Source organism: Sorex araneus, chromosome 4, assembly GCF_027595985.1.
Source record: "Sorex araneus isolate mSorAra2 chromosome 4, mSorAra2.pri, whole genome shotgun sequence".
Lineage (NCBI taxonomy): Eukaryota > Metazoa > Chordata > Mammalia > Eulipotyphla > Soricidae > Sorex > Sorex araneus.
Genome location: NC_073305.1, coordinates 71,543,729 through 71,569,968, shown reverse-complemented (window position 1 = coordinate 71,569,968; position 26,240 = coordinate 71,543,729). Strand labels below are relative to the sequence as shown.

The 26,240-nt window shown below is 52.2% G+C and overlaps 2 protein-coding genes across 5 annotated transcripts in view; one reads left to right on the top strand and one right to left on the bottom strand.

Annotated features, from left to right (window-relative positions):
* DHRS7B (dehydrogenase/reductase 7B) overlaps positions 1–5,090 on the top strand; it is a 45,932-nt gene extending 40,842 nt beyond the window's left edge. For both annotated transcript variants that reach the window (XM_055137077.1, XM_055137076.1), the window contains one exon: positions 714–5,090. In XM_055137077.1, the coding sequence (XP_054993052.1) occupies positions 714–919 (206 nt within the window). In that variant the 3' untranslated portion in view covers positions 920–5,090. The remainder of the gene's footprint in view (positions 1–713) is intronic.
* On the bottom strand, positions 4,801–19,400 carry TMEM11 (transmembrane protein 11). Of its 3 annotated transcripts, none has more exons than XM_055137078.1 (3): positions 19,252–19,367; positions 16,190–16,482; positions 4,801–5,710 (listed from the first exon to the last, which is right to left on the bottom strand). In XM_055137078.1, coding segments are annotated over exons 2-3 (519 nt in total). In that variant the 5' UTR covers positions 16,192–16,482; positions 19,252–19,367; the 3' UTR covers positions 4,801–5,193. The 3 variants fall into 3 exon arrangements, with proteins under 3 accessions (XP_054993053.1, XP_054993054.1, XP_004612870.1); XM_055137079.1 differs by lacking the exon at positions 19,252–19,367 and adding an exon at positions 18,528–18,646; XM_004612813.3 differs by lacking the exon at positions 16,190–16,482 and having other exon boundaries at positions 19,252–19,400.
* Between the last annotated feature and the right edge of the window lie 6,840 nt (positions 19,401–26,240).

Genomic DNA, 26,240 nt, shown 5'->3' with positions numbered 1-26,240 from the left:
ACTTGCCTTGCATGTAGCTAACTCAGGTTCAATCCCTGGCATGGCGTATCACGTATGGTCCCCCAAACCCTGCCTGAGTGCAGAGCCAGGAATAATCTCTGAGCATTACCAGATGTGGCCCAGAAACCAAGCAAAAACAAAACAACAACAAAAAAACACTGATGGGGAAGCTCAGGCCGCTTGGAAGACTTACAAGTTTTCTAATGGCCCCTGCTCATGACTGCCAACTGGTCCTGTCACCAGCTGAACTGTCAGATTACTAGGGAAGAACCACCAGTTGCTAAACTCCCAACCAGTCTTTTCTGGAATCTGAAACAAACGGAGGACTCTTCCAGTTCCTGTCGTCAGTACGCACCATCTGGAAGCTGCACTTCTACTCTCACCTCTCCGCTTTCCCTCCGCAAGGGCCTAGTGCTTATGGGGTCATGGTCTCCTCCCGTCCCCAACCTGGCCCCCTACAGAACAGCCTGTCACTGCCCGCTCCAGTGGGCAGTCTCCCTGGGCGAGAAGCACCTCCCGGACTCACACTGCAGCCTTTAAGGACAGGCTGGCTTGGGCTCTGAGCATTGCCGTGGACACGGTGTCCCCCAGTTCCTGGACCACCCCAAACTAACAGAATCAGGGATGATGTATTCTGCTGGCCCACCGCCCCTGCCCTCCTCGGGAGAGGGAATTCAGTCTCCATATTCATGTGTCCCCTTTGTCTATTTTAGTGATGGACAAGAACACAGCTGAAGGCCGAAGCCCCAAGGAAGTGGCCCAAGATGTCCTCACTGCTGTGGGCGAGAAGAAGAAAGATGTTGTCTTGGCCACTCTGGTGCCTTCTCTGGCCATTTATCTCCGAACTCTGGCTCCGGGGATCTTCTTCAGTCTCATGGCCTCACGGGCCCGCAAGGAGCAGAAACCCAAGGATGCCTAGTGTGACAGCCAGTGGGGAAGCGATGCCTAGTGTGACAGCCAGTGGGGAAGCGACCTCTCTGTTGTAGCCAAAGGAGCGAGGGACAGTTGTATGTGCTGAGACTTGACAGAAAATCTGTCTCGGGGATGGGGTCAAGGATGGATACATGCCCTGCAGCTCTGCAGACAGGCCCTGCGGGTACCGCACTAAAAAGATCACCAGCCTCTCAGCCTCTCCCTAGCGCTGACCGTGACGCTGAAGGAGGAACTGCTGAACTGGACTCCAAGGGCTTTAAGATAATGAAATAAATTCATGTAGCAGGAAGAGTCATAATCCTCAACAGTTACTAGAACCATCCTTGACCTCCAGGCTTTGCCTAGAAACTGCTTCTCTTGAAATCAGGATCATTCCAACTTCACTTGGCCCATTTGTTCTCATGCCTGGTTTATCCAAGATCACTCACTTACTGTTTCTATGGAGTCACCCCAGGGACATGAAGATATCATTATTCATATCCACCTCCTGGGCCTCACTCAGAACAACAAATGGGCCAACATGGTGGGGCCTGAAAGATAGTACATTAGATAAGGCACTTGCCTTGCGTGCAGCCAACCCCAGTTTGATCCCTAGTACCTCATATGGGCCCCCTCAGCTCCACCAGGAGTGACCCAAGTGTAGAACCAGGATTAAGCTCCAAGCATAGGCATGCGTGCCCCACCCCCATCTCTCAACGGGCTAATATGGTACTGGTTATTTGACACAAGTGACTCCAGTCTTGGGGTGGAGCAATAGCACAGTGGGTAGGGTGTTTGCCTTGCACACAGCCAAGCTGAGTTCAATCTCCAGTATCCTATATGGTCCCCTGAGCAATGCCAGGAGTCATTCCTGAGCATAGGAGTACCCCTGAGTATCATCAGCTGGGGACAAAGGGAAAAAAAAGCCTTACAAGTGACTCCCTAGGTTCCCTGCCAACTCTTACCCTGTAGGACACTCTAAGCAGATGAACTTACTGAAGAGACAGCAGCCAACAAGAGGGGAATCCCACGGGTGCCACACGTCTAGAAAGAGGCCAATTCTAGTCAGGTGGGGCGTGGTACTAAGGCAGTGTCAGCTCCAGTGGGGAAACATCCTTGCTTTAGCTGTGACAGTCTGGAGCGCAGCCAGGAAGGATGTCTGCTTCCACCTTTTGGATTCATTCAGATACAGGGTGGAGGTTCCCTAGGTCAGCCTTGCTGACTGGCTCCTTCTGTAGGTCCTACTGTACAGATACTGACCTTTCCTGTCAATTGGGGAATGCTAATTCACCACCTGCATCAAAAGAACATCACTGTTATTGATATTGTTTTGGAAGCCAGTGACCATGGCTGGGATCCACCAGTCACAGGTGTCAGCTGTGGCATAGGTAGGCATAGCTTGTGGTTCGTGGCCACAAGCTATGGTCATCCAGGGTTGTTGAAGCTGGATCCTGATGTGCTGGATTGAAACAGAATCATAGTCTAGCTGTCTGTTGAGAACTGTCTGAGGCCCAGCTGCTGTGGGTAGAATGGTGCACTCACAGCACTACATGCCCTCCTGGCACCGAAGCATGGGACTAAAGGATATCATTTAGTGTTCATGTGCACACAAAACCTTGAGTCTGCTGGGTGTTTGGGTACAAGGCTCCCAAGCTTCTGGAGGGAGGCATCCCAGCAGCGAACATGGGGCTGGAGCAATAGCATAGCGGGTAGGGCGTTTGCCTTGCACGCAGCCGACCCAGGTTCGATTCCCAGCATCCCATATGGTTCCCTGAGCACTGCCAGGAGTAATTCCTGAGTGCAGAGCCAGGAGTAACCCCTGTGCATTGCCGGGTGTGACCCAAAAAGCCAAAAAAAAAAAAAAAAAACAACCCAGCAGCGAACATGCTGGGAATTAAATTCCTTCTGTTTCTTTTTCTCCTCTGTCCTCAAATGTTTTCCCTTCCACCCTTGCATTCTGCTAGGGAAGTTGGAAACTGATGACTGTGCCGGGGCTTTGCTGTCAGATAAAGTTGAGACACTTTTCATCTGACTCTCCAGCCTCGGTGATTCTCTGATGCCAGAGTGCTCCACGGCAAAATCAGAACGGAAAAACACAACCAGCGTGTTTCTGCGGTACAGCACTGCACCTCTGTGCACTCAGCAGTACGGGCAACTCACACGGGCACACCATGCCTGTCCCATCTCCACGAGGGACCCCAGCTGCTGAGCCAGACGAGAATGCTTTGGAGGGGGGCACGGAAAGATAGGACACTGGGCAAGATGCTTGCTTTGCACGCTAAGACCCGGATTTGATCACCGGCATCCCATATGGTTCCCTGAGCACTGCCAAGGGTGAATCTTGAGTGCAGAGTCCCTCAGTCAGGAGTAAGCCCTAAGCACCACTGGGTGTGGCAAAAAAAAAAAAAGATGCTTTAGATGCTTTAGAGGGAACCGACAAACTACCAACTACAAATTGACCTGTATGTCCTTTGACATAAAGCTCTTTTTTGGAACTGACCCTCTTAAAATTAGGCTGGGACAGGCAGTTAATTACATGACCCCCTCCCCAAAGCCACATCCAGGGCTTATATGAATGGGCTTTGCAGAGGGGAGCCTAGTTATGGTCCCTGAGTGCTCTGGTGGGACATAGTGTTTCTTCAGGGTCACGGTGGCAGCTTACTGGTGAGTATAACCTACTTGCCAGCGATGCCTAAGGGAAGGTGGCAGAAATAGATAAGCCACTGCTAACTGAAAGGCCACCCATACTGGAGCTGGGGACTGTCTTATTCTCCTTAGCCATCTAGGCACACCTGGCACACAGAAGCCCTGCTCTGAGGCCCAGAGCCCCATCACAGCCTGTCTCTGGCCACAGGACCTGGGCTGGTCCACCTCACAAGAGTCCTTCTGTTCACAATAGTGAGCCAGCCGCTTGGCCCTGGTTCCTACTTCAGATGAGCATGTCTCAGCTGATCTGAGAGCCCGTCTATCTGTGCCCAGTCACCACCCCCCTGAAATCTGGCGTGCAGGCTGAGTACAGCTCCCTTACCCAATCTGGACTGTTGATTACAAAAATACCTACCATTCTTCCCCTCTGCGCGAGCCAGCAGTCAGATGCCTGAGGGCCTGTGGACACGGCCATTGTTGCAAGGTCTGTCTGGGCTCACGATCAGCACACCCGTTCCAGATGGCCAGACTGTCATGTAAATAGTGGTGTGTACCCAATGCCATTTGCCACCCGGCACTCAAATGAATGATTTAGTGTAGGGCCTTGGGATTTAATCCGTTATTTCTCAAACCTGTAAGCCACAGCTCCCTCTCAGGTCTTAAGTCGCTCCAGATCTTCCCCTTTGGCTAGAAGATGCCCAGCCATCCCTGATCCCTTCCCATCCGGCTCCACTCTCTCTGGGGCTAGACCTTCCCAATGGGGCCCTTCAAGAAAGGGGAATCAGAGCTGTTCCTGCGACGGGCATCAAAGAAAGTGCTCCATTGCTCTTCGGTTCAGGGACCTCTGTGGAGGGGTCATTTCCCTTTTCTCCAGCGCTCAAGGAAGACCACAAGGTGCCCTTTGGTGAGAGGCGGGTAGACTCAGTTCGTGAGGGGTGGGGGCATGGGAGGTGCGACAGAGGGGACCTTTCTTTGGCCAAGGGCAACAGCTTGAGAACCTCGGGCGCTTCAGAAAGAGGAGGGCTTTCTAAATCAAATCAGAACCTCCAGAGATCCTCGGTGCCAGTTCTCCCTGTGAACCCGAGTGGCTCTATCCTCTGTCCCCAAATCACTTAGTGGGGCTGGCCTTGTAGATAAGGCAAAGGACAAATGAAACTGCCCGGGAATGGGCCTGCCACGGGCCTGCCTCCGCGGGCAGGACTGTCACGGTGGCTGGGGAGCCAAGACTGAAGACACCAGGCGTTGAAATTCTCATAATTTTAATGGTCAATAGCTTCTGGTTGGCTCTGAATGGTACAGTTAAACAATATACTTAAAGCCCCCCTCCCAAGCACGGTCACACCCCCTCAGTAGCGCTGCTTCCATCCAAGTCCCGCTGCCAGGTCAGACTTCCACAGCCTCAGATCCTGCGGGTCAGAAACCCACATCTTAGTGTAATGAGTCGAAAAACCCTTGGTACACTTGTGATCTGTGTTACTTTTTTTGCTTTGTTTCTTTAAAGAACAAGTATTAAACCAAACAGCTTCCCAGGCTCCGATGGCTCTCAGAGCTAAACTGTTACTGTGGCAATCTGAATACTCGTGTCTGGTGGGCTGGGTTGCTTGCTTCTCTCCCGGTCTGTGGGTCCTACTGAAATCATACGGAGTAGAGTTCGTAGACCTTCTTTACACAGTACACCAGGGCGGCCAATGCTATCGTGTTGTGCAGTCTCTTTCTGTGCAAGTCGTCCTTCCGGACCAGCACCACCGGGGTGGAGGAAGTGAGTGTGTGCAGGGGCAGGCGGGACAGTTTATAGGCATCATACTCCACCTGGTACTTGCAGCAAGGGTCAAACTGCCACGAGATGCCGTAGAGGGTGCAGCAGGCTAGGCTTAGCACACCAGCGGGCAGGGAGATGTAGTGGGAATAATCTAAGGGCAGTGCCAACGGGGTGAAGAGGCAGGCCGTGCCCGCCAGCACGGTGGTCTTGTGCAGACAGTTGCCCACGGTGATCCAACGGGCGGTCTCGTCACCGATGCGGGTGGGCTCAATGACGATGTACTTGTACTGGGCTTCCAGGGCCTGCTCCAGCTCATACTCAAACTGGTCCTGGGCATTTTCCCCATTGTAGATCTCGTGCACAATGTAACAGTCTGTGGCCGACAAGCTCACCCTGGTTCGGGTTGGGGGGGACACGAGAGGGGGGTGATGAGAAAGCACAGTTAGTCAGGCTGAGGCATTTTCCGTTTCTCTGCTGAGCTGCCGAGGCGAACCTCGCATTAGGGTTTTTATCTCCCTTGGAGCCCAACACCTGATAATCAGTAGAAGCACTTTCTGAACATACTGAAATCTACAAACAGGAGCACCCTGGTTCCTAAGATGACAGCCTACAAGACAAGCCGGGCTAGGCAGCAGACACGGAGTCGGATCAGTTAGTTACCAAAGCACCCCAAGGCAGAAAGAATGACTTCACGGGAACACGCCCAAAGCCCCAGGTCAGCAGGATGAAATCACTCCCGGTTAACCAGGCTGGCGGCAAGAGGCCTGACTGACTGACGGAAACCAAGAGGCCCCCTCTCCCCCAAGAAAAACGCCAGACACCCTGCCCTTTGCACAGTCCATCCCAGGCCTGCAGACGAGGAGAATAAATGGTGCAGACTTGACCGTGAGCAACAGACAAGGAACCCGAGGGAGCCATGCTGCACCTCCCCGGCTCCACAGCACCTCCAGGCAGAAGGCGGCTGGAGGTGGAGTCTGCTAGTGCACAGCGGAGAAAAAGCAGGGCTTCACTCCTCCAAGGAACAGACACCAGGGATCCCTTCACACCCACTCCCCCCACACACCCAGACACAACTGCCGCAAGCCCCCACACAGGAAGTCCTGTCACAGACCCACCCGATGCCCCCACTCTGAGCCCCAAACTAGGGATGCAGTGACACCGAGTCAAGGGGCCGATGTCAGCAGTTACAAGACTCCTCTATGCCTCACCACTGCAAACTGCCCTTCCCTAGAGCAACCCCCTCCCAAGGGACTCCTACCCTAGTGGCAAAACTGAACACAGCCATGTCGTGTGCACCTGGTTCGTTCTGGCCTGCCCTGGCCTTCATCATTCAGCATTTTCTTCCACTTTTGTGCAAGTTGCTCATCCCCCAGAAAAGTCTGATTTAGAGGGATGCCGGAGACCCAGCCCTTGCAGCTACACCTGGCTCTGAAACATAACTGTAACCGTGAGGAGGCCGAGTGTCGCCCCGCACGTCTCAGATAACGCAGCCTTTTTCTTGAGCAACCCTCGTCTCCAGACTGGTTCACTGTCCAGGGGAGGCCCCCGCCAGCCTCCCAGAGATTCCAGATCCCTCTACGTGCCTCCCACCAAGGCTCAGCCGTGTGCCGGCCTCTCGGGTTGGGAGACCCCGCCTGAGCTCCCCCAAGAAGCCTAACGCTAAGTGCTCAGACACAAAGGCTCAACCAGCTGTGATGGTGACAGGCTGCGCTGCCTGCCTGGCTTCAACAATGAAAGGTTCACGGTGCGACGGGTGCGGGTGCTGGGTCCTCTGGAGCAGATGAAGGGGACAAGCCACAGAGCGCTGTGCTCCCCAGGGAGGTCTCCCAGGAGGACTGGCCCCGTGCAGGCTCCTTGAGCACACAGAGGAGAAGCTAAGCAGCAGGGTTCGGAGCTGAGTGCACAGGGAAGTTCCCGGGGAGGCACTCAACTCCCAGGTGGGAGCCAATGTGCTAAGAGCTGGGCTCAGGACTCAGGCCTGGAAAAGGCAACGGCAGCCCCTAATTAGATCACAGTGGCCTAATGACACTGGGCACTGGGGAGAACCCAGCCCCAGGGGAGGGACAAGAGCCTCCAAACAAGGCCACTGCCAACACTGCAGCCTGCTCCTGTGCACAGTTGGGCCAGGAACTGACATGCCACTCAGGCTCCGAGATACTACCCAAGTCTAAGAAAAGGTAACTGCAGGCCGTGAGCTCCTCCATCTGGTTCCAAAGCCATGAGAGGGGGCAACTGGGTACTGCCACCTACAGGGTTTAGCACAGTACAAGCCACTTTCAGCAAATAAAGTCCCCCAAAGGCCTGGGTTTCCTTAGTCAGGAAACAGGCCGAGGGCCTGTGGGCAGGATGAGGCCATGGCTGTGACGGCGCCCAATGTGTGAGCCAGGGCTGGCCCAGAGGCTCCCTTTGTGCTGTTCCAAGGGAGGCGGCAGAGGGATCCAATCCTGTGCCCCTCCGGCATGCTGCCATGGCAAGTGGCCTCATACCCAACTCAGAGCTTTCTGGCTACCCCGAGGAACACTCAAAGCCAAACATGGGAATCGGGTGGGGAATTCTGGACCTTAGTGACCCAATACTGGTAGGTACAGCAGGAAAATGCCAGTTAACCCCAAACCCTGAACTGTCCACCCCATCACCTCAAAAGATAGAGCCCACTGCTTCCAACCTCCTGTTATCTTGTCTCTTTCCAGCCCCCAGGTTGCCAAGGCCCTAACTTCTGTCAGCCCAGGGCCACCACATCCTCGGGAATGGGAGAGGATGCTGGGATGTCCTGCCATCAAGGCTTCCCAACACCACTCATCTGCCCCAAAGGCTCCTTCTGGGTCCTCAGGCAGTTGCAGGGGCAAGGTACTTCTCTGTGTGCAGACGAGTGGTGTGGCCACGGGCCCTAGAAGGAAAGGCCAACACCCGGGGCCAAAGCGACAGTGTAACAAGAAGGCACCTACCTCACATGTGGTAACCCAGGCTCAATCTCTAGCCCCTGAGCACGGTCAGCAATGACTCCCGAGGGCGGAGCCAGGAGTAACTCCTGAGCATGACTAGGTATGCCCCAAATGCCTCCCCACCCCCCAAAAACCTGCCAGAAGCATGCAGGCAGGCGAAGGTGCACCCCTGATGGTACAGGAAGCCCCCTGTCTGTAGCCCTCACAACCATTATAGCACGAGGTGCCGCAGCAACGCCATTCTCACCCCCAACAGAGGCAAACCCAAGCAGCTTCCAAGGCTCCCAGCACATCAACCGCAACACCCACGCCAAAACTCCTCAGGCCCTTGTCTCAGCAGCAGCCCAGCCAGGTTTGCCACACACAGCCCAGAAATCCCAGTGCTGCTACTACACTCACGCCTGACTAGGAAGGGATATTGGTTTCCACCAGAGAAGGACAACACCCAAAGCCTGAAGAACCTGATTCATGGGCTGGAGGGATGTAGGTTTTGCATGCAAGAGGCCCAAGTTCAATTCTGCAACACTACATGGTCTCCTGGCACTGCCAGTGACCCCCAAGCACCAAGCTGAGAGTAGCCCCTGAGCACCACCTGGTGTGGCTCCCGAACAAAGAAAAGGACTCCACACAATGTATCAGATGGAGACAAGATTCGAGATGAACCACAAAATTTGGAGATAGGAACCAGCACATGTCAGGCACAACTAACCCCAGCAGTTGGCACCCACAAGCTGTGTCTGTGTAAGTCTCTCTAACACCAGGTGCTGAAGCAGGGCCGACAGCTCACCTGTGACCCCTCACACAGCACAGGCAGGAGCTGCTGACACACGCAGATCTCTTATGCTGTAGATTTTTAATTAATTTTTGGCCACTGTGTGTTCAGAAACCTTTAACTCTTACCAAATTTGTTGTGATCAACACGTTCAGATACAGGGACCCCTCAAAGGGTCACAACCCAGTCTAAGCTAGGCTGTAACATGGTGTTTCTGAACCTATTGCCAACTCCACCCCCCTTTCCCCTCCTGGGATCCCATGCCGGCCAGTTGGCCCCCTAGTCCCCTGCTGTGGCTCACTGCCAGTCTTCACCTGTGTCGCTTAGAGAAATGCTCCTCTAAAAGGCTCTGGCTCAGCTGCATACTGGTGCTGTGCGCTGGATGTTTGACTTTAGACACGGGGTGGGGTGGGGTCTAGTCAGTGCCTCACCCCCAGACACTGTCCAGCACTCCATCCGGCCTGCTCCTGCTGCTAGATCAAAAGTAACAAACCCACTTAAGACATTGCCTCAAGGGCTGGAGTCATAATCCAGCGGGTAGACACTTACCTTGGTGAGGCCAACCCAGGTGTGATCCCTGGCATTCCATCTGGTCAGTCCCCTAAGCACAGCCAGGAATAACCCTGGGTACCGCCTGGTGTGGCCCAAAACACAAACCAAGCAAACAACACCCCCGAGGGTTCTGCATGTGCGGGATGCTAGCATCTCTAGCCTTTGACATACCTAAGCACCAAACTCACTTCACAGGGAACTCCACAGTGTGATGGAGGGTTGCTAGGGGACAGAACTGGGCTCTCACACGCAGAGCATACACTCCTCTCCTCTGAGCTGTTGCCCTGCTCCTGATTTAACATATTTATCTGTGGTGGCCTCCCAAGCAGTGTTCCGAGGATGTCTGGCATCACATCCCAACAGTCTGAGGATGCAATGCTGCCCAGGTCCTACAGTGAAGGCAGCCTGTACTGCACCCTGCAATGTTGGGGAAACCACAAACATTAATGCTAGGAACTAAACCTGGGATGGGAATATGCCTTAACTACTATACCATCTCTTGGCAAGTATACACAGATACATGCATATACACTTGGGGGAGGGGGGTGCTTTCTATGCACAGAACCTTTCTTCGCTGAGAATTATGACTGTTCCAGGAATTATGACTGTTTGATCGAAAGACTTTGTGACCCTTATAAGTTTGCCATATTTGCAGGGACTTATGAGATGGGGTGACCAATGGAATACAGACACCAGGAATGTGGGGCCTGTCCGCAACCCATCATCTGAGGCCTGGGGTCTGCAGGGCTGAGCTGAACAGAAGCAGCTCTGGGGGAATCATCAAAGATGCACTTGGAGCTGACTTCTGGTCAAAGGAAACCATAATGAAGAACTGCCAGGCAACTGCCATCTTCTGGCAGTTTCTTTCTTTTTTTTTTTTTTAAAGTAAACTAGCAGCTTTATTGTCTGTCTTCACTTGAGGAGGTTTCAGAGTGCCTGAGGAAGGAAGACCTGTAAAAAATGATGGAGATCAGGAAAGAGGCCCTGAGAATCTTGGGCTGGGGTCACCGTGAGAGTCTGGTCTGCAGGGGAGGCAGACACCACAAAGGTGAGGGGTGGCTCGACCTCGGGGCTGCAGCACTGCCCGGGCCCCTCAGTTCCTGGGTTACCAGAGCCTCGGTGGCCAGCCACTGGCCCCAGGCCGGCACTGCCCTCACCCCCGTGCCCGGGTCAGCTGCTGCAGGCGCCTCCGGGCTCGTCGCCACCCTGCCACACTCGCCACAAGTGCTCGGTGCGCCATACACAGCCCGGCAGTCTCCCCAAGGATCTGGCCCCACAGTCCCTGTACGGCTGTAAAGTTCATCTCCAAAGACTTGGGGGTCAAATCAGTAGTTTCAAAAGTAAGGCTCCTGGGGCTGGAGTGATAGCACAGCAGGTAGGGCGTTTGCCTTGCACGTGGCCAACCCAGGCCAACCCAGCATCCCATATGGTCCCCCAAGCACCGCCAGGAGTGATTCCTGAGTGCAGAGCCAGGAGTAACCCCTGAGCATCACCAGGTGTGACCCAAAAAGCAAAAAATAAAAAAATAAAAAAAATAAGGCTCCTCCAAAGTCTGGCAAGAGTACCCTCAGAGCCACCCTCAAGAGAAGGAAGTTCTGACCTCCTCCAGTGTGGAAACCAACTTGGTATGACACACCGCCAACTCACTTTCACAGGGTGGGAAGGGTTCTGAGAGCCAGCACTCCACCCACATACTAGGAACATGCCACATGGGATGAGTTCTTGTGTGTTGGGAGTGGGGACACACACACACACACACACACACACACACACACACAGAGCAAAGACAAGCAGGATATGACAGTGCCTCAGGATGATGGTGTCGGTTCACCCGAGCTTCCTTTCTCCCCACAGGCCTTAAGGGCTGCTTCGTGGAGTCACACATTTGGCTGTGGTGTCAAATACGTGATTGCAGCACACCAGTGACCACTTGGGGGCTGGGGACAAAGTCATAGTCTCATCTATGAAAGGCAGATTTATTAGCTTTAAAGGCATAGTAAAAATTCCTTAAAGCTAAACAGAATTAAAAAGGCGTGGTATACTGAGGGCCAGAGAAATAGTACAGCCGGCAGGGCACTTGCCTTGCAATGCAGATGACCTGGGTTCAGTTCCTGGCACTCCATGTGGTGTCTGCAAACCCTGCCAGGAGTGAGACCGGAGCGCAGAGACAAGAGTAAAGCCTGAGCACCACTGGGTGTGGCCTCAAAACAAAACCCAAAAGCAAAAACGAAAAAGGCATGGTGTAAGTAAATGCATTCATTCCTGCGCAGCTCTTCTTGAGAATTTGTTCATCTTGCAAAGCTGAAATTAAAGCACTGTACCCCATTAAACCCCTCCCCAGCCACCACTGTCTCTATGAACCTGACCGCTCCTTGTCACCTCATATATTCAGTCATGCCGTTGTTATCCTTGAATCTGTGACTTCTTTCATCTGGCACTATGGCCTCAAGGTCGGAATGACCTTGTCTTAAATTTCTGGTTTGGACACCACACCCGACAGTGCTCAGGCATCATGCACCGCCAAGAACCAAACCCAGTCTCCTACATGCTCTTTGTCCAGCACTAGAATTTTCAACCTTTTAAAGAAAAAATTTCTCCTCTCTGGCTTGGGGGAGGCCTCCTAAGCAACCTTCATGAGATCCTTGGGCCACTCCCAGCAACACTCTACCAAGCCAGACGGTCAGTGCGAGGCCCAGGGATGCAAAGATGCTCAGGCTAGCATTGCTGGGAGGACGTGGGGACCACTGGGTCATGGGGGGTGGGGGGTGAAGGGGCGCGGACACAGAGCCCCTCCCAGAATGCTGGGGGGGAGGAGCTCATACCTTGCATATGTGAGGGTTGCTCCCCAGCACTCCCTCGACCCACAAACCTCTGGGCTGGAGAGTTCAATGGACTGTGTGTAAAGCCTGGGTTCGAGTGCCAAGTCAAGAGTAACCTGAGCACCACTGGGTGTGGCATCCAAGCCAAAACCAAAACAACTGAGTCTGATTTTAAATCTTTGGGTAATACACCTAGAAGTGTAATAGCTGAATCATACACTAGTTTCATTTTAGCTTTCCGAGGAGCCACCTAGCAGCTGTACCGTTTTCTAGTCACACCCAGGTGCACAGGGAAGGATTCTGCCTTCCCTGCATCCTGGTCCTCATCTGTTCTTTTCTCCTTTGTTCTAAAGAGCAGCCATTCAAATGGGTGTCAGGTGGTGTATCTTATGTGGGTTTGTTTATTAGTACTTGAAAAAATACCAGTTTTGGGGATCAGAGCAATAGTATTTCTGGTAGGGTACTTTCCTTGCATGCAACACACCCGGACTTGCTGCCCAGTATGCCATGTGGTCACCTTTCCCTGCCCCCAGTCCCACTGGAGTGATCCCTGGCCTCAGAGGCAGGAGTAAGCCCTGAACACAGCTGTGTGCAGCCCAAAAACCAAAACAAATAAATGAATAAAGTATGGGGGCAGGGGAGACAGCACCCTGCACGTGGATGACCGGGTTCAATCCCTGACATCCCATGTGGTTCCCCCAGCACTACCAGGAGTGATTCCTTAGTGCAGAACCAGGAGTAACCACTGAGCATCACAGGTTGTGACCCAAAAACAAAAACAAAAATAAGCACAATGGGTAAGGCACTTTCCCTGCACCTGATCAAATCAGGTTCAATCCCCAGCACTCCACAGAGCCCTCTAGGAATGCTCCCTGAGCACAGCCAGGTATGGCTCCCAGAAGCACCGAGAAAAAAAAATCTAAATATCTACTTTAGATGGAATTTACATGCCACAATGTGGCCAAACCCAAACTCACCACACACAGCAATAGCACAGTGGGTAGGGCATTTGCCTTGCATGCGTCCAACCCAGGTTCGAATCCCAGCATCCCATATGGTCCCCTGAGCACCGCCAGAGGTGATTCCTGAGTGCAGAGCCAGGAGTAACCCCTGTGCATCGCTGGGTGTGACCCAAAAAGCAAAAAAAAAAAAAAAAAAAAAATCCCCACAAATAGTCCATTTTCACCCAGCCCTCCTGGGCCTCGGAAACTACCGATCTACTTGCCCCTAGTGAATCTGCCTGTTCTAGACATCTTCTATGACAAGCATATGACAGGTAGTCTTTGTGACTTTTCTGAACAGTTTTTGAAAATCATGTATGACAGCAAGTTGATGACTTTTCACATGTTAGATGTAAATGTGTGATATGTTTGTTTTTGTTTGGGGGGCCACACTCAGCAGTGCTCAGGGGAGCATAATATGGTGCCAGGGGGCAGTAGCTACAAGTGCAATTGGGAGACACTTTATTTGCTAAAACAATGTAGACCTTCAAGGGGACACTGAATGGTTTTGTCTGAAAAGGAGGCATTAGGCCAAATAGAACTGGGCACCTCCGCAGAACCAGAAGAATCAGCCCAACTGAAGCGGCAGTGCTCGCTGTCGGCCCGCTGGGCTCTGAGACACAGAAGGGGGCTTGGGGTTTGTTTGATGGGTGTTTCGTTTCGTTTTTGGTGTGGTGGAACAGGGGACCGTTGGGGCGCACCCAACCTCCCAAAGGTGCTTGGGGAACCATGTGGTGCCAATCCTGAGCCCCTTGAAAGCAGCTGCTTCCCCTCGCGCTCCTGCAGCACAGGGGCTGATGGCAATAGGATCCCAGCAGATACCATGGAAATACATTGTATGAGGCATGTCAGAGAGAAATAATTACTATGGCAATTAGGAGAATCGGTGGCTGAAAAACTCAAGCAGGTACCTAATATCAGGTGAGGTGAGAAGTGCCACCTCTCCCCCACCTCTGGCCTAGGGAAAGGCACTTTTGACTAACCCAACAACGGCTTCTTCGGGAGCCGAGAAAGCTGCAGGAGGAAGCGGCAGAATTCTACCCAGCCAACGGGAAGATCAGTTAGGACCAAAAGGCACAGGCCTGTAGTCCCAGGTATTGAGGACAGTTCCAGAACAAGGTACTCCCAGAGCACCTGACCCCCTCAGCCGAGCCAGAGCGCCAAGTGCAAAAACACTCTTCTCTTCTGTGTAGGCAAGTGAGCCGCTCTCGTGCTGTGGGAGCAAGAACACAGTGCTGCAGGTGTGGGAGGCCAACGGCCTGGGTTCAAGTTCCCTCTCAGTTACTAAGTGGCTTTATGTGGTGGGCACCACCCCTGCTGCCCTGAGCCAGAGTCCTTCCTGCGTAATGGAACAAAGGCCCAGCGCGCCCTAGAGCTGCAGGGAGATGGGATGGGGATGGTGAGCTGACGGGGACCATCTCCTCCTGTACCAGCCCAGGCCTGGCCTCAGCCCCTCTCCACTGCCCTGGACACAGGCATATTCCTCGCCCTGTATCACTGTATCTCTGTCGTCCCATTGCTCATCGATTTGCTCGAGCAGGCGCCAGTAAAATCTCATTCGTCCTTGTCGTGTTCAGGGTCAGGGGAATGAGGTCCATTACAGTTAGGGAAATGTAGTGCTACGGGCAGAATCTCCTAGGCACAGCTTATTCCAATGAGAATCCAGACTGCTTGGAAAGAAACTCTAGGGACGGTCAAATGTGAAGATGAACTAATCCCAGTAGGGTCTGACCCTCAGTATACCATTCTTGGGCCCCATCTTCTGAGAGCCAGCTGAGTGGAACCCGTGATCCTCAGCGTTAGGTACCCACAGGCGGCTGTGAATATCTGCCTGGCCCATGCAAGGCCGGGTTGGGGTGGGGGTGGGGTGAGAAAAATGACACACTAGCATCAAAACAGATGCCTTGCACGAGAAAAATAACCCAAACACTAAGGATTCTGAGCTCTAAAAAGAAAGGATCAGCCAAGAACCAGGGGAATACCACTCAAGGAGTTTTAGGCCCTGCCCGCGTGGCTGGCAGGCCATGTGTTCTGCTGGGCAAAGGACCAAGCAACCCCCTCACCGAGTCCAGGACCACAGCCAGGCAAGCCCCAGATGAGAGCAAAGCCGTCCAGGATGAGGGAGAGCGCAAAGGCGTGGATACAGGTGTGAGGCCCCATGTCCAATAGCCAGCACCATACACGCTTCTCTACCAGCAGACAAGGGTAGCCTGTAGACACACCCACACACATGGCACACACACACTGATCTGTCAGGGTCACAGTGTTGGACCAGGAGTGGCCTCTGCCCCCCAGCCCCAGTACCACTTGGGCTGCCTCTATTTAAAAAAAAAAAAAAAAAAACCCATCTATCTGAATAGGCTACCCCGAGGCATACATAGCTGTTTCCTCTTTTCCTTTCACTTCTAAACATCTTTGCAGTATACTATTTCTTAATAAAAATCTGTCACTATCCTATTTAAAAAAAAAAAAAAAAGAAAGCAAAGCCGTCCAAAAGGAGGACCAAATCCTGTGGAACTAAGCAAGGTGCAAAATAAAATGGAAATGACCCACAGAGCAGGTTTTTAAATGTGCTGGGCAGACGGCTGCCCCATCCAAGGGAGAGGAAGCCACAAAAAAGCAATTTTGCCCTATGGTCTGTCTGAGTATTAGGTTCAGTGTGCCGGCCCCTGGAGCACCCGCACCTTTCATCAGAGCAGCTAACCTGGCATCAGTGTCAGAGTCAGATCAAGCACATCTTCACGTAAGGACAAAAACAGGAGCTAAGCGCACACGACTATACTCACATTCCAACAATCACGGAGACTCCCAGATGCTCAGGGGCCCCGAGAGAGCGAAGATAGCAGCCCAAGTGGGACAGGAGGGGCTGTCTGTGAGCCGGTCCGGGTTGGCACCCAAGTGGCAGAACACACAGATACCTGCACTGTGCCTTCCTAGATGGGCAAGTGTGTCTCAAAGACGCCGACAGGACAAGTGGCAATCTGTTTCGTGTGCTTGCTGCCAGTGTGCTGAATTTTGGACAAGAATTCAGGTTACAGCTCAGAGTCTGATGTTCTTCATTACAAACACTGTTGAATCCCTAGATTTAATGGAGTGGAGAGAAAAATCAACATGCAAGCAGCTATTATTTTCCTATTTCCTCCCCTCTCCTATTTTAGTCTAGATCATACTGACCTAGGAACAGTAATTTCTACAGTAATGGAAATGTTCTCTATCACAGCTGCCCGGTTCGGTGGCCACAAGTGGCTCCTAGGCGTCTGAAATGTGGTTAGTTTAACTGAGGAGCTGAATATTTCATTTAATTTTAATTAATTTATATGTAATTTCCCCATATGGCTAAGTTGCAGCTGCATTAACACTATTTCAGAGTGTTAATGAGTGGGCACCCTGGCATAATCCCTGATGTCACATGCTGTCCTTTAAACATCAGGAATGCCCCTCCCAGGCCCCTCTTTCCCAAAAAACACTACTCTAGATTCAAGCACAAGGTAAAATAAGAAGTCATTACTGACACATAGCTGACAACAGAAACTCTTTTGGACAATCTGGCACCAAGAAGAGCCTTGAAACATAAGGCATGCTTTGGAGTCTGTAGCGCTGGCAAACCGCAACGTTTGCCCAAAGTGTTGCTCTGCTCTGGTCCCTGACCCACCCCAATGTTCCCTTAAACCAGCATAAATCGAGACTCCAACCAGGCTGTCAGCAACTCCGCAAAGTGGTCTTTAGTAGCACTGGAAATGAAGCCGGCACAAAGGTGACAGGGGACAAAGTCATTTCAAAGCGGCATAAACTCTTCAGGCATAAGCGCCAGTAATAAGCTCAAACAGTATAGTCTACAGTGCAGGGCAATCAATCCAGCCTGCCACACCCAGTCTCCCGGCCACCAAGCCCAGAGGAGGTAAGCCCAAAAGCAGCTGGCTAGCCCCAGCTATGTTTCCATTCCCTCCCTGCATTCCCTCCCTGCTCTGCGTGGAGGACCTTCAGGGTAGGAACTAGGTGCAGGCAAATCACTTCCCAAAAGTGTTGGCTTAGTCCCACTATAAAAGCAAGCAGGGGGCACACCTGTTATCTGGAAGGAGGGCAGATGGTGCCTCCCACACCACAAAAACCAGATGACCCACTCCCAGCTGACACATGATACCTGCCCAGCTGAGCAGAGCTTTCAGTTCCAGGGCAAAGGTTGCAACCCGAATATGTAAGGCGAGCAGGCAGGTTGAATCAGTCAGGTGAGGCAGGATGTGCTTAGAGAGCACTTGCTCCGACCGAAACAAGCTGACCACTACCGCTGTTCAACAAGCTTTCAGTGAAAATTCTTCATTCATCATGTTGGCAACTAAGTTATAATCTCCTTAAAAAACCAAGAACCTAAGGACTGAGTTCAAAGTCATCTGGGATGAGTATTTGTCTCAAGCCAAAGAGAAAACGTCCCATGTATCTAATTTCTTAGATCAGTAACAACTTAACTTTGCTGGCATTTTCCCTAGAAGTTGTCTAGCAAATACTCATCTGGTCTTTCAGTTGTTTTATCCAAAAAGGAAGACTCCTTCCTCATTAACACGGAATTTTCTAAACTGGTTATTTCCTATCACTAAAGAATTTGTTTGCATTAAAGATCTGGAAAACACCTGAGAGTTTCTAAAACCATCTATGATGATCTAAAATATATATACCAGGAGTTGCGGGAAAAAAAGAAAAATAACCTGCTTGGCGCTCCTGCTTTTTTAAGAGGAAAGAGAAAATACGGAATAGTGTTAGATAATACTCAGCTCAAGAACAAAATGCAAGCTAAAGGACCTGTCTCAAATGCCAAATAGGAGATGTCTTCTGGGTTGGAAAACCACCTGCAGGCAACAGCAATGAATATATTGATGGAGTCAGTAAACAATAATAACATAGAGTAGTGAGGAGGGGGAAGAAAAGGGAGGGAGAACTTTACTGCTGAACTATCCTCACCAAAAAGACAAAGACCGGAGAGAAAGGGGGGGTGGGGGGAAGCAAACACAAAACTCTTCTTTCTCGTGGGTCTCCGCTGCACCCATCGGGCCACAGCAGGACGGGCAAGGCGATCCCCGTGAATCTGGGACGATCCCACCCAGACACATCCTTCCCTGAACTTCCACTGACCGGAGAGCTTCCAGCGCTTTCCACTAGCGGAAACTGGCTTCCCAGGGGCAAAAAACAATCGTGATCGTAAATCGAACACGACGCAGAACCGGCACTCCGACCTCCCGGCCTCGCCAGCGGCTCCCGCGACGGAGCCCCCCGGGAGGGCCGTGCTCCCCGCTCCTGCCCGGCTCCCGTCGGGAAAGGTCACCTGGAAGGACTCGCACGCAGGAGGCTCGCGGGCGGAGGGCGGCCCCGGCAGCCCCTCGGGGACGGCTCCCGCGGGGGGCTGCCGAGCGCCGCCGGCCCCCGCACGCGCCCGCGCCCGCCCTGCCCGGGAAGGTTCCTCGCCATGGCGCGGCCGCGGCCTAGACGGCCACGCGCGGCGGGAGCGCGGCCCCCGCTCCGGGCTCGGGCAGCCCGGCGGCTCCCGGGCGCGGGCCTGCGGGGCCTCAGCTGGGGCCCCACGCCGCCCGGGCCACCTCGCGGGGCCCCGGCGTCGTCCCGGCCCAGAGGCCCGAGGCCGAGGCCGCTCGGGCCCGGCCAGCGCGAGCGCCGGCTCCCACCCGGATCCCGTATCGGCCCGGACTGGATCCCGCGTGCCCGGCGGGGGAACGGGGCGAGCCGGCGGGCGGGGGAGGCCGGGGACAGAGGCAGGGAGAGCACTGCAGCGCCAGAGGGCCGCGGAGGCTCCCCGGACACCGAGCCGCCCGTCCTGGGGGAGCAGCAAGTGCCCGGATCTCACCTCTCTCGGGAGCTGCCGCCGCTGCTGCCCGGGCCAAGACGCCTCCTTCCCCAAGCGGCCATCTTGGAGACACTCGGCTCGCAAATGTCTCGCGCCAAGGCGGCCTCGGGGCAGCGAGCGGGCACCAGGGAAATGTAGTCCGGCCCGCCGCCCCACGCGGCCCTAGAGGCGGGAAGCGAGCCCGGCGGGACTACGACTCCCACGATGCACCGGGCCTCCGCGGCCTTCGCCTCCTCGCGCCTGCCTGGGGGATGTAGTCCTCTGCCGGGGCGGAGGGCACGGGGACGGCCGGGCAGGAGTGCCGCGACGGGGCTCCCTTGCCGAAAGTAAGACGCCCCGGGAGCCGTAGACTAGGAGTCACAGTTGCCACCGCTTATATGGCGCCGGGGTCGGGAACAAAGAGCCGGAGGAGCGCGAAAGAGAAAACGCCTACAATTCCCAGAGCGCCGCGGGGCAGCGTCGGGCGAGGCCGCCTCTGAGGGGCCGCGGCGCTCCCGGGCCCGGCGCGCCGCTTCCCAGGCTTGCCCGCGCTCGCCGCCCGCCCGCCCGCCGCGACCCACGGAGGTCACCGGGGCCGGGCGCCGACGCCGAGCACGTGTCGGGCTCTTGCCTTCTGCACCCGAGTTCCCAGGGTTCGAGAGAGGGCGACGAGACCCGGCGTCCCGGTCCTCCCGGGGGTCCCCGCTTGCCGACTGGAAGGGGAGAAATCTGAAAGCAGGGAAGGAACGCGACGAGCTGCGAAGGAATGGGAGAGGAGATCCTTTCGGAGGGGCGCGAGGCTCCGGGACCCCGGCCGCACCCCCCGCGGCCCCCGCCCAGCCCTCGGAGTTGGGGGCCCGTAGCGGGGGCTCCTTTGCAGCTTTCCAACCGCCGCTTTCCACGGGCGACATTCCTAGAATTAGTTGCCCCATAAACGCTTGAGCAGATCTCTTATACCCAAATCGGCCTCGGACTCAGAGACCGGATGCGGCCCAGTTCTTAAAAGCTCACGTTCTCCATTTGGTTTATATATACCCGTCCGGGGGCATAAAACCATAGGACAGTGGGTAGGGCACGCTGCCAACTCGGGTTCGATCCCTGGCACCGCGTATGATACCCTGAGCACAGGCAGCGCCAGGAGTAAGTCCTGAGCACCACAGGGTGTGTCCCCAAAACAAGTGCATCAGTTCTCTCTCCATCCTTCTTGACCTCCAAGACACAATTTAAACCCACAGCAGGTACGGCAGTTGCCTTGCACGCGGCGGACCCGGGCTCGATTCCTCCGTCCTTCTGGGAGAGCCCGGCAAGCTACCGAGAGTATCCCGCCCATGCTGCAGAGCCTGTCAAACTATCCCTGGCATATGCCAAAAACAGTAACAAGTCTCACAATGGAGCTGTTACTGGTGCCCGCTCGAGCAAATCAGTGAGCAGCGGGAAGGGACAGCAGTGCTATCATAGTATGGAAATGGCCCACCTCTCCAGTTAAAACTGTCTCCTGCCCTCCTTGGGCCTTCCAGGCAAACAAATTTCCAAGTTTCTCTCTTCCCAGATGTCCCCAGCTGTGCCTATAAAGCCTTTCTCTCCAGACCAGTTTTGGTGCCTGTAGGCCTTGAGACTTGGGCCTGTTCGATTCCTTAGAAATGTTTTAGGTGACACAGGCCTCCTCTACTTCAGTGTGTTCACAAGTTGTGGGCTTCTGTATTGGGCCTTGATCTCTTGCTATAGCCTACAGTCCTGTTACCTATAGATCCACATGCTGGTCCTACAGTAGCTGAGATTAAAGCTCCACAATTCTGGGGGCTGGAGTGATAGCATAGCAGGTAGGGCGTTTGCCTTGCACGTGGCTGCCCAGGTTCGAATCCCAGCATCCTATATGGTCCCCTGAGCACTGCCAGGAGTAATTCCTGAGTGCAGAGCCAGGAGTAACCCCTGTGCAGGTATGACCTGGTATGACCCAAAAAGAAAAAAAAAAGTTCAGTTTGTTCAACTGAACAAACATTAAAAAAAGTAATAATAAAGCTCCACAATTCTGTATCCCAGCTTCCTTCTCAGCTTCCTTGTTCCGAGATGGGGTCAGTATTGGTATCTCTTCTCAAAGGATGAGTACTACATAGGTTTGTTGTCTTCAGCTGTTACAGACTGGCAGTTTGATCAGACCAGGAAGAACCAAATGCTTCTCCACGAAGGTTTAGAAGCAGGATTTATTCATACAGGCAGACCCAGCCTGAGATCGTGTTCAACAAACTGGTCCCAGAACGAAGGCACGAGCTCAGTTTTATAAAATGGCTACAGGCAGGAGAATACAGAAGCAGAAATTCCTAAGCCTGTGGGGTCAGAATGATAGATAGTACAATGGACCAGGAATTTGCTTTAAGTATAGACAACCCGAGTTTGATCCCCAGCATCCCATACGGCCCCTGAGCCCTACTCTTAGTGCAGATCCAGGATTAAGCCCTGGACACTGCCAGTCATGGCCCAAAAAACAAAAGAAACAAAATTCCTAAACATGTTACTTACAAAGCAAGATCAGCACCCTTCAAGGACACTCAGGCCTCCTCTGCGGTCACAAGGCAGAAGATTATCTTGTCCGCTTGCACATCCCGTGGTGGCAGTCTGCTTCTGGCAACCATTCATATCTCTGGCTGCTCAGCTAATCATGATGGAGACGGGGGGCGGGGGAGGGGTAGCAGGGACCTAACGCCTTCATTCTCAGAGCTGGCAGAAGTCTCTTTTCCTCATCACAATCACCGGTCCAGAGTGGGACCAGTGAGCAGGTGTGGAAAAATTGGAAACCACCACCAGAGAGAACAGTGGGTAGGCCACTTAATTTGCATGTGGCTGACTTGGGTTCTATCCCTGGCACCCTATATAGTCCCCCAAGTCCCATCAGGAGTGATCCCCGAGCACCACTGGCCTGCCGCCTTCATTACAATTTCCAGTTCAGGGACCAGTGTGCAGGACAGGTAGGTGTGAAAAGGTTGGAGGAGTCTGCCAGGGGATACTGGTGTGGAACTTAGAATGGCAAACAGATCACAGCAACTGCTCAACTCCTAACAGCACAATAGCTGGAATGCTTGTGACCCATGAACTAGAAGCTCCTGGTGAAATCCCTGAGTCGCTAGGAGAGAAGAACCAGTGACAGAGGCAGAGCCTAACTGGTACTCAGAAACAACCACTTCTGGGCGAGGAAGAGAGCTAGGGACGAGAGCCCATGCTCTGAGTGCCTCTGGGAGTGACTCTTGAATAATCAGTGGGAAATTGCCTCCAGCACTGGTGGTTGTGACCCAGTTTTTTACAAAAGGAATAAAAGTAAAAAAATAACTGTTTCCTCCACAGCTCTTTCCATTCATTCATTTTTTTTTAATTTATTTATTTGTTTTTTGGGTCACACCCAGCGATGCTCAGAGGTTACACCTGGCTTTGCACTCAGGAATTACCCCTGGCAGTGCTCAGGGGACCATATGGGATGCTGGGAATTGAACCTGGATCGGCCGAGTGCAAGCCAAACGCCTTACCCACTGTACTATTGCTCCAGCCCCTCATTCTTATAACAAATACCTGCTGAGTGTACATAGTGCCAGGTACTCTCCGTAAGAGACATACCCGTTAGTAAGAAACACTACCCACTCTGGAGGGTTTTCCAGGGGGGTGAAGAACCAAGAATGTATTTTCAGAGCTCAGTAAGCACTTAGAGCATGGGGGTTGATTAAGAGAGCAAAGATTACAGGCGGTCAGAAAAGATCTCTTCCAAGATATACCATTTGAAGACAAAGTCGTTTGAAGAGGGAGAGAAAAAAACGCTGAAGAGAAATTATATCCATGTGCAAAGCTGGCGACAGAATGCTCTGCACGGAGACAATGCACGAGAAGATTCTCAGGTGCTGAGTACTCCTGATGTGCTCAGTAACAGGACCAGGACAGCTGGGGCTGAGAGGGAGAAGAGGGACTGTGTTTGCCTTCGGTCATGGCAGTTTCTTTGAATTTCATTTTCTCAACTGTAAAGAAGATGCTTTAATTAGGAAAGGCAAGCCTTGGTATTTCAAGCCAATGGACTTTAATGGCACATTGCTTTTTGGGTTTTTTGGGGTTTTTTTTTGCTTCTGTTTATTTTTTTATAAAGTGTTCACTGTATTTGTTTACATTTAATATTCAAACACCAATACCAGAACCATTACACCTTCCTACCACCGTATTTCAGATGTTCCCATCCTGAACCCCAACCCCTGCCCCAAAGCGGAACCGGAATAATTTATTTTGTATTTTTTGTTATGAAAAACCACTGAAAATGCTACAGAAAAGTTCCCTTAGAGGAAAGAATGTGGAGATTGTTGTATTTCACTCAGAGGCCATTAAGCCCTTCTATGAGAGATCACTAACGTGTTAAAGGTTGAGCCTTGTGTGCTTTCATATTTATGTATATATATGTATAAATGTATATACACATATATAATATCTGTAAAAAATAATTTCCCTCTAAGATTGGTTGTCTCCTACTTTAAACCCCATCAAATGTGGTGTGGTACTCTTGGAGTATGGGTGGTGTGAGATATGAGTGCGGTCCAGGAATAGGTTCACTCATGGATCAGGCTTGGCTCGAGTATCTGGAGAGCGGCCATGAGAGTTCTGGAGGTTTTCAGCTCTTGGGGCTGGGTCCCTTGGGGCAGGGAGGGGTCACACACACACACACACACACACACACACACACACACACACACACACACGCACCCAGGGCACCAATGGCACATTGTTGACAGGGTATCACAATGGCAGGGAAGCAGGGCCAATAAGGATGCCCACAGACAAGTATTGGAGAAGCCCCTCTGTCCCCTCTCCAGGCAGGAAGAGTGAAAGGTAAAACAATGGTTTCCAGAAACTGTGATTCTTTGGCCTAAGCAGGAACCGCCCTCCAGAGCATCCCTGAGATGGTCCATTGGTCCATTCTTCAGCACCCACTTAGGTATAGGAAAGACAAGGGTGCTCCTAGGGAGCCCTGTGCACACGCCCCCATCACCAAAGAGAAAGCTATGTACCCAGTGTTATGGTTTGTTTCTTTTCTGGTTTGTGGGCCACACCCAGCAACTCTCAGGGCTTCCTCCTGGCCCTGCACTCAGGAATTAACTCCTGGCAGGCTCAGGGGACCATCTGGGATACTGGGGATGAACCTGGCCAGCTCCGTGCAAGGCCAGAGCCCTGCCTCTCAAGTTTAGAGCATGAAGTGGGAGGGGCCCTGGCCACCTCTCATTCGTCAGGGTGGAGGCTGACAGCGGCCAGCAGGGTGGTGAGACCTCTGGCAGTCCTAGAACCTCCTTCCCTGGTGAGGGGAAAGGAGTTGGCCTTGCCTGACAGTGCTCAGGCTTTCTCCTGGCAGAGCTCAGGAATGATACAGATGCAGAGAATCAGACCCCCTCGACCATGTGCAAGGTAAGCTGTATTATTTCTCTGGCCCCAAATTTCACTCCTTTTTCTGTGGCCAACTAACACTCCACTGGGTGAATGAACTTTGGTGTGTTTAATACCTCACACCCCATATGGTCCCCCAAGCACCACCAGGAGTGATCCCTGAGCACAGAACCAGAAGTAAGCCCTGAGCACCACCAGGTATGGTCCCACAAGAAAAAAAAAGAAAGAAAACCCAAAGGAAGTTAATTCTGACATATGCTAAAATGAGGGTAAACCTTGAAAATATGTGGAATAAAATGAATCAGTCACAAAATGAAAAATAGCGTGAATCCACTTATGTGAGTTGTCCATACTAGGCAAATCCATGAAGACAGAAAAGGGATCATAAATGAGATATTTTTAGTTTATTTTTTAATACAGAATCCTACAAACTCTGGAGTGTAATTTTGCATTCAAAGCCCTTCTCATTGCAAATCAAAACAACAATGAGATATCATCTCACACCACAGAGACTGGCACACATTCAAAAGAACAGATGCAACCAGTGCTGGCGTGGATGTGGGGGAAAAAGGAACACTGTTCCTTCACTGTTGGTGGAAATGCCAACTGGTCCAGTCTTTCTGGATAACAATAAGGGCAGTCCTTCAAAAACTAGAAATTGAGCTTCCATATGACCCCACAATACCACTTCTGGGAATATATCCTGAGGATACAAAAGAGCACAGTAGAAATTACATCTGTACTTATATATTCATTGCAGCACTGTTCACAATAGCCAAAATATGGAAACAACCCGAGTGCCCTGAAACAGATGACTGGTTAAAGAAACTTTGGTACATCTACACAATGGAATAAATACTATGCAGCTGTTAGGAGAGATGAAGTCATGAAATTTGCTTATAAATGGATAAACATGGAGAGTGTCATGCTAAGTGAAATGAGTCAGAAAGAGAGGGACAGACATAGGGGGACTGCACTCATTTGTGGAGTATAAAATAACATCACATGAGACTGACACCCAAGGACAGTAGATACTGTCTGGGGCTGGGTCCCTTAGAGCAGGGGATTGCCCCATAGCTGGAAGCCTGCTTCATGAGCAGAGGGGAGAAGGCAGATGGAATAGAGAAGGGATCACTAAGAAAATGATGGTTGGAGGAACCAGTTGGGATGGAAGATGCATGCCGAAAGAAGATAATGGACCAAACATGATGGCCTCTCAGTGTCTGTGTTGCGAGCTATAATGCCCAAAAGTAGAGAGAGAGTATGGGGAATATTGTCTGCCTTAGAGTCAGGGGGAGGGTGGGAAAGGGGGGGTATACCCGGGATATTGGTGGTGGGGAATGTGCACTGGTGGAGGGATGGGTGTTTAATCATTATGAGATTGTAACCCAAACATAAAAGCTTGTAACTATCTCACGGTGATTCAATAAAATTAAAAAAAAAATTTTTAAAGCCCTTCTCATTCAGGACAAGAATTTTTCATCAGGAGTATGTGATCTGTATTTAGATGTTCAAAGTGTATAGTTTCCTTGTACCCAAGTAATTTGTAATATAACAAATGGTTGCCAGTAACCTAATTGAGTGTCTGTTTTAACATTTGCATTTCAACA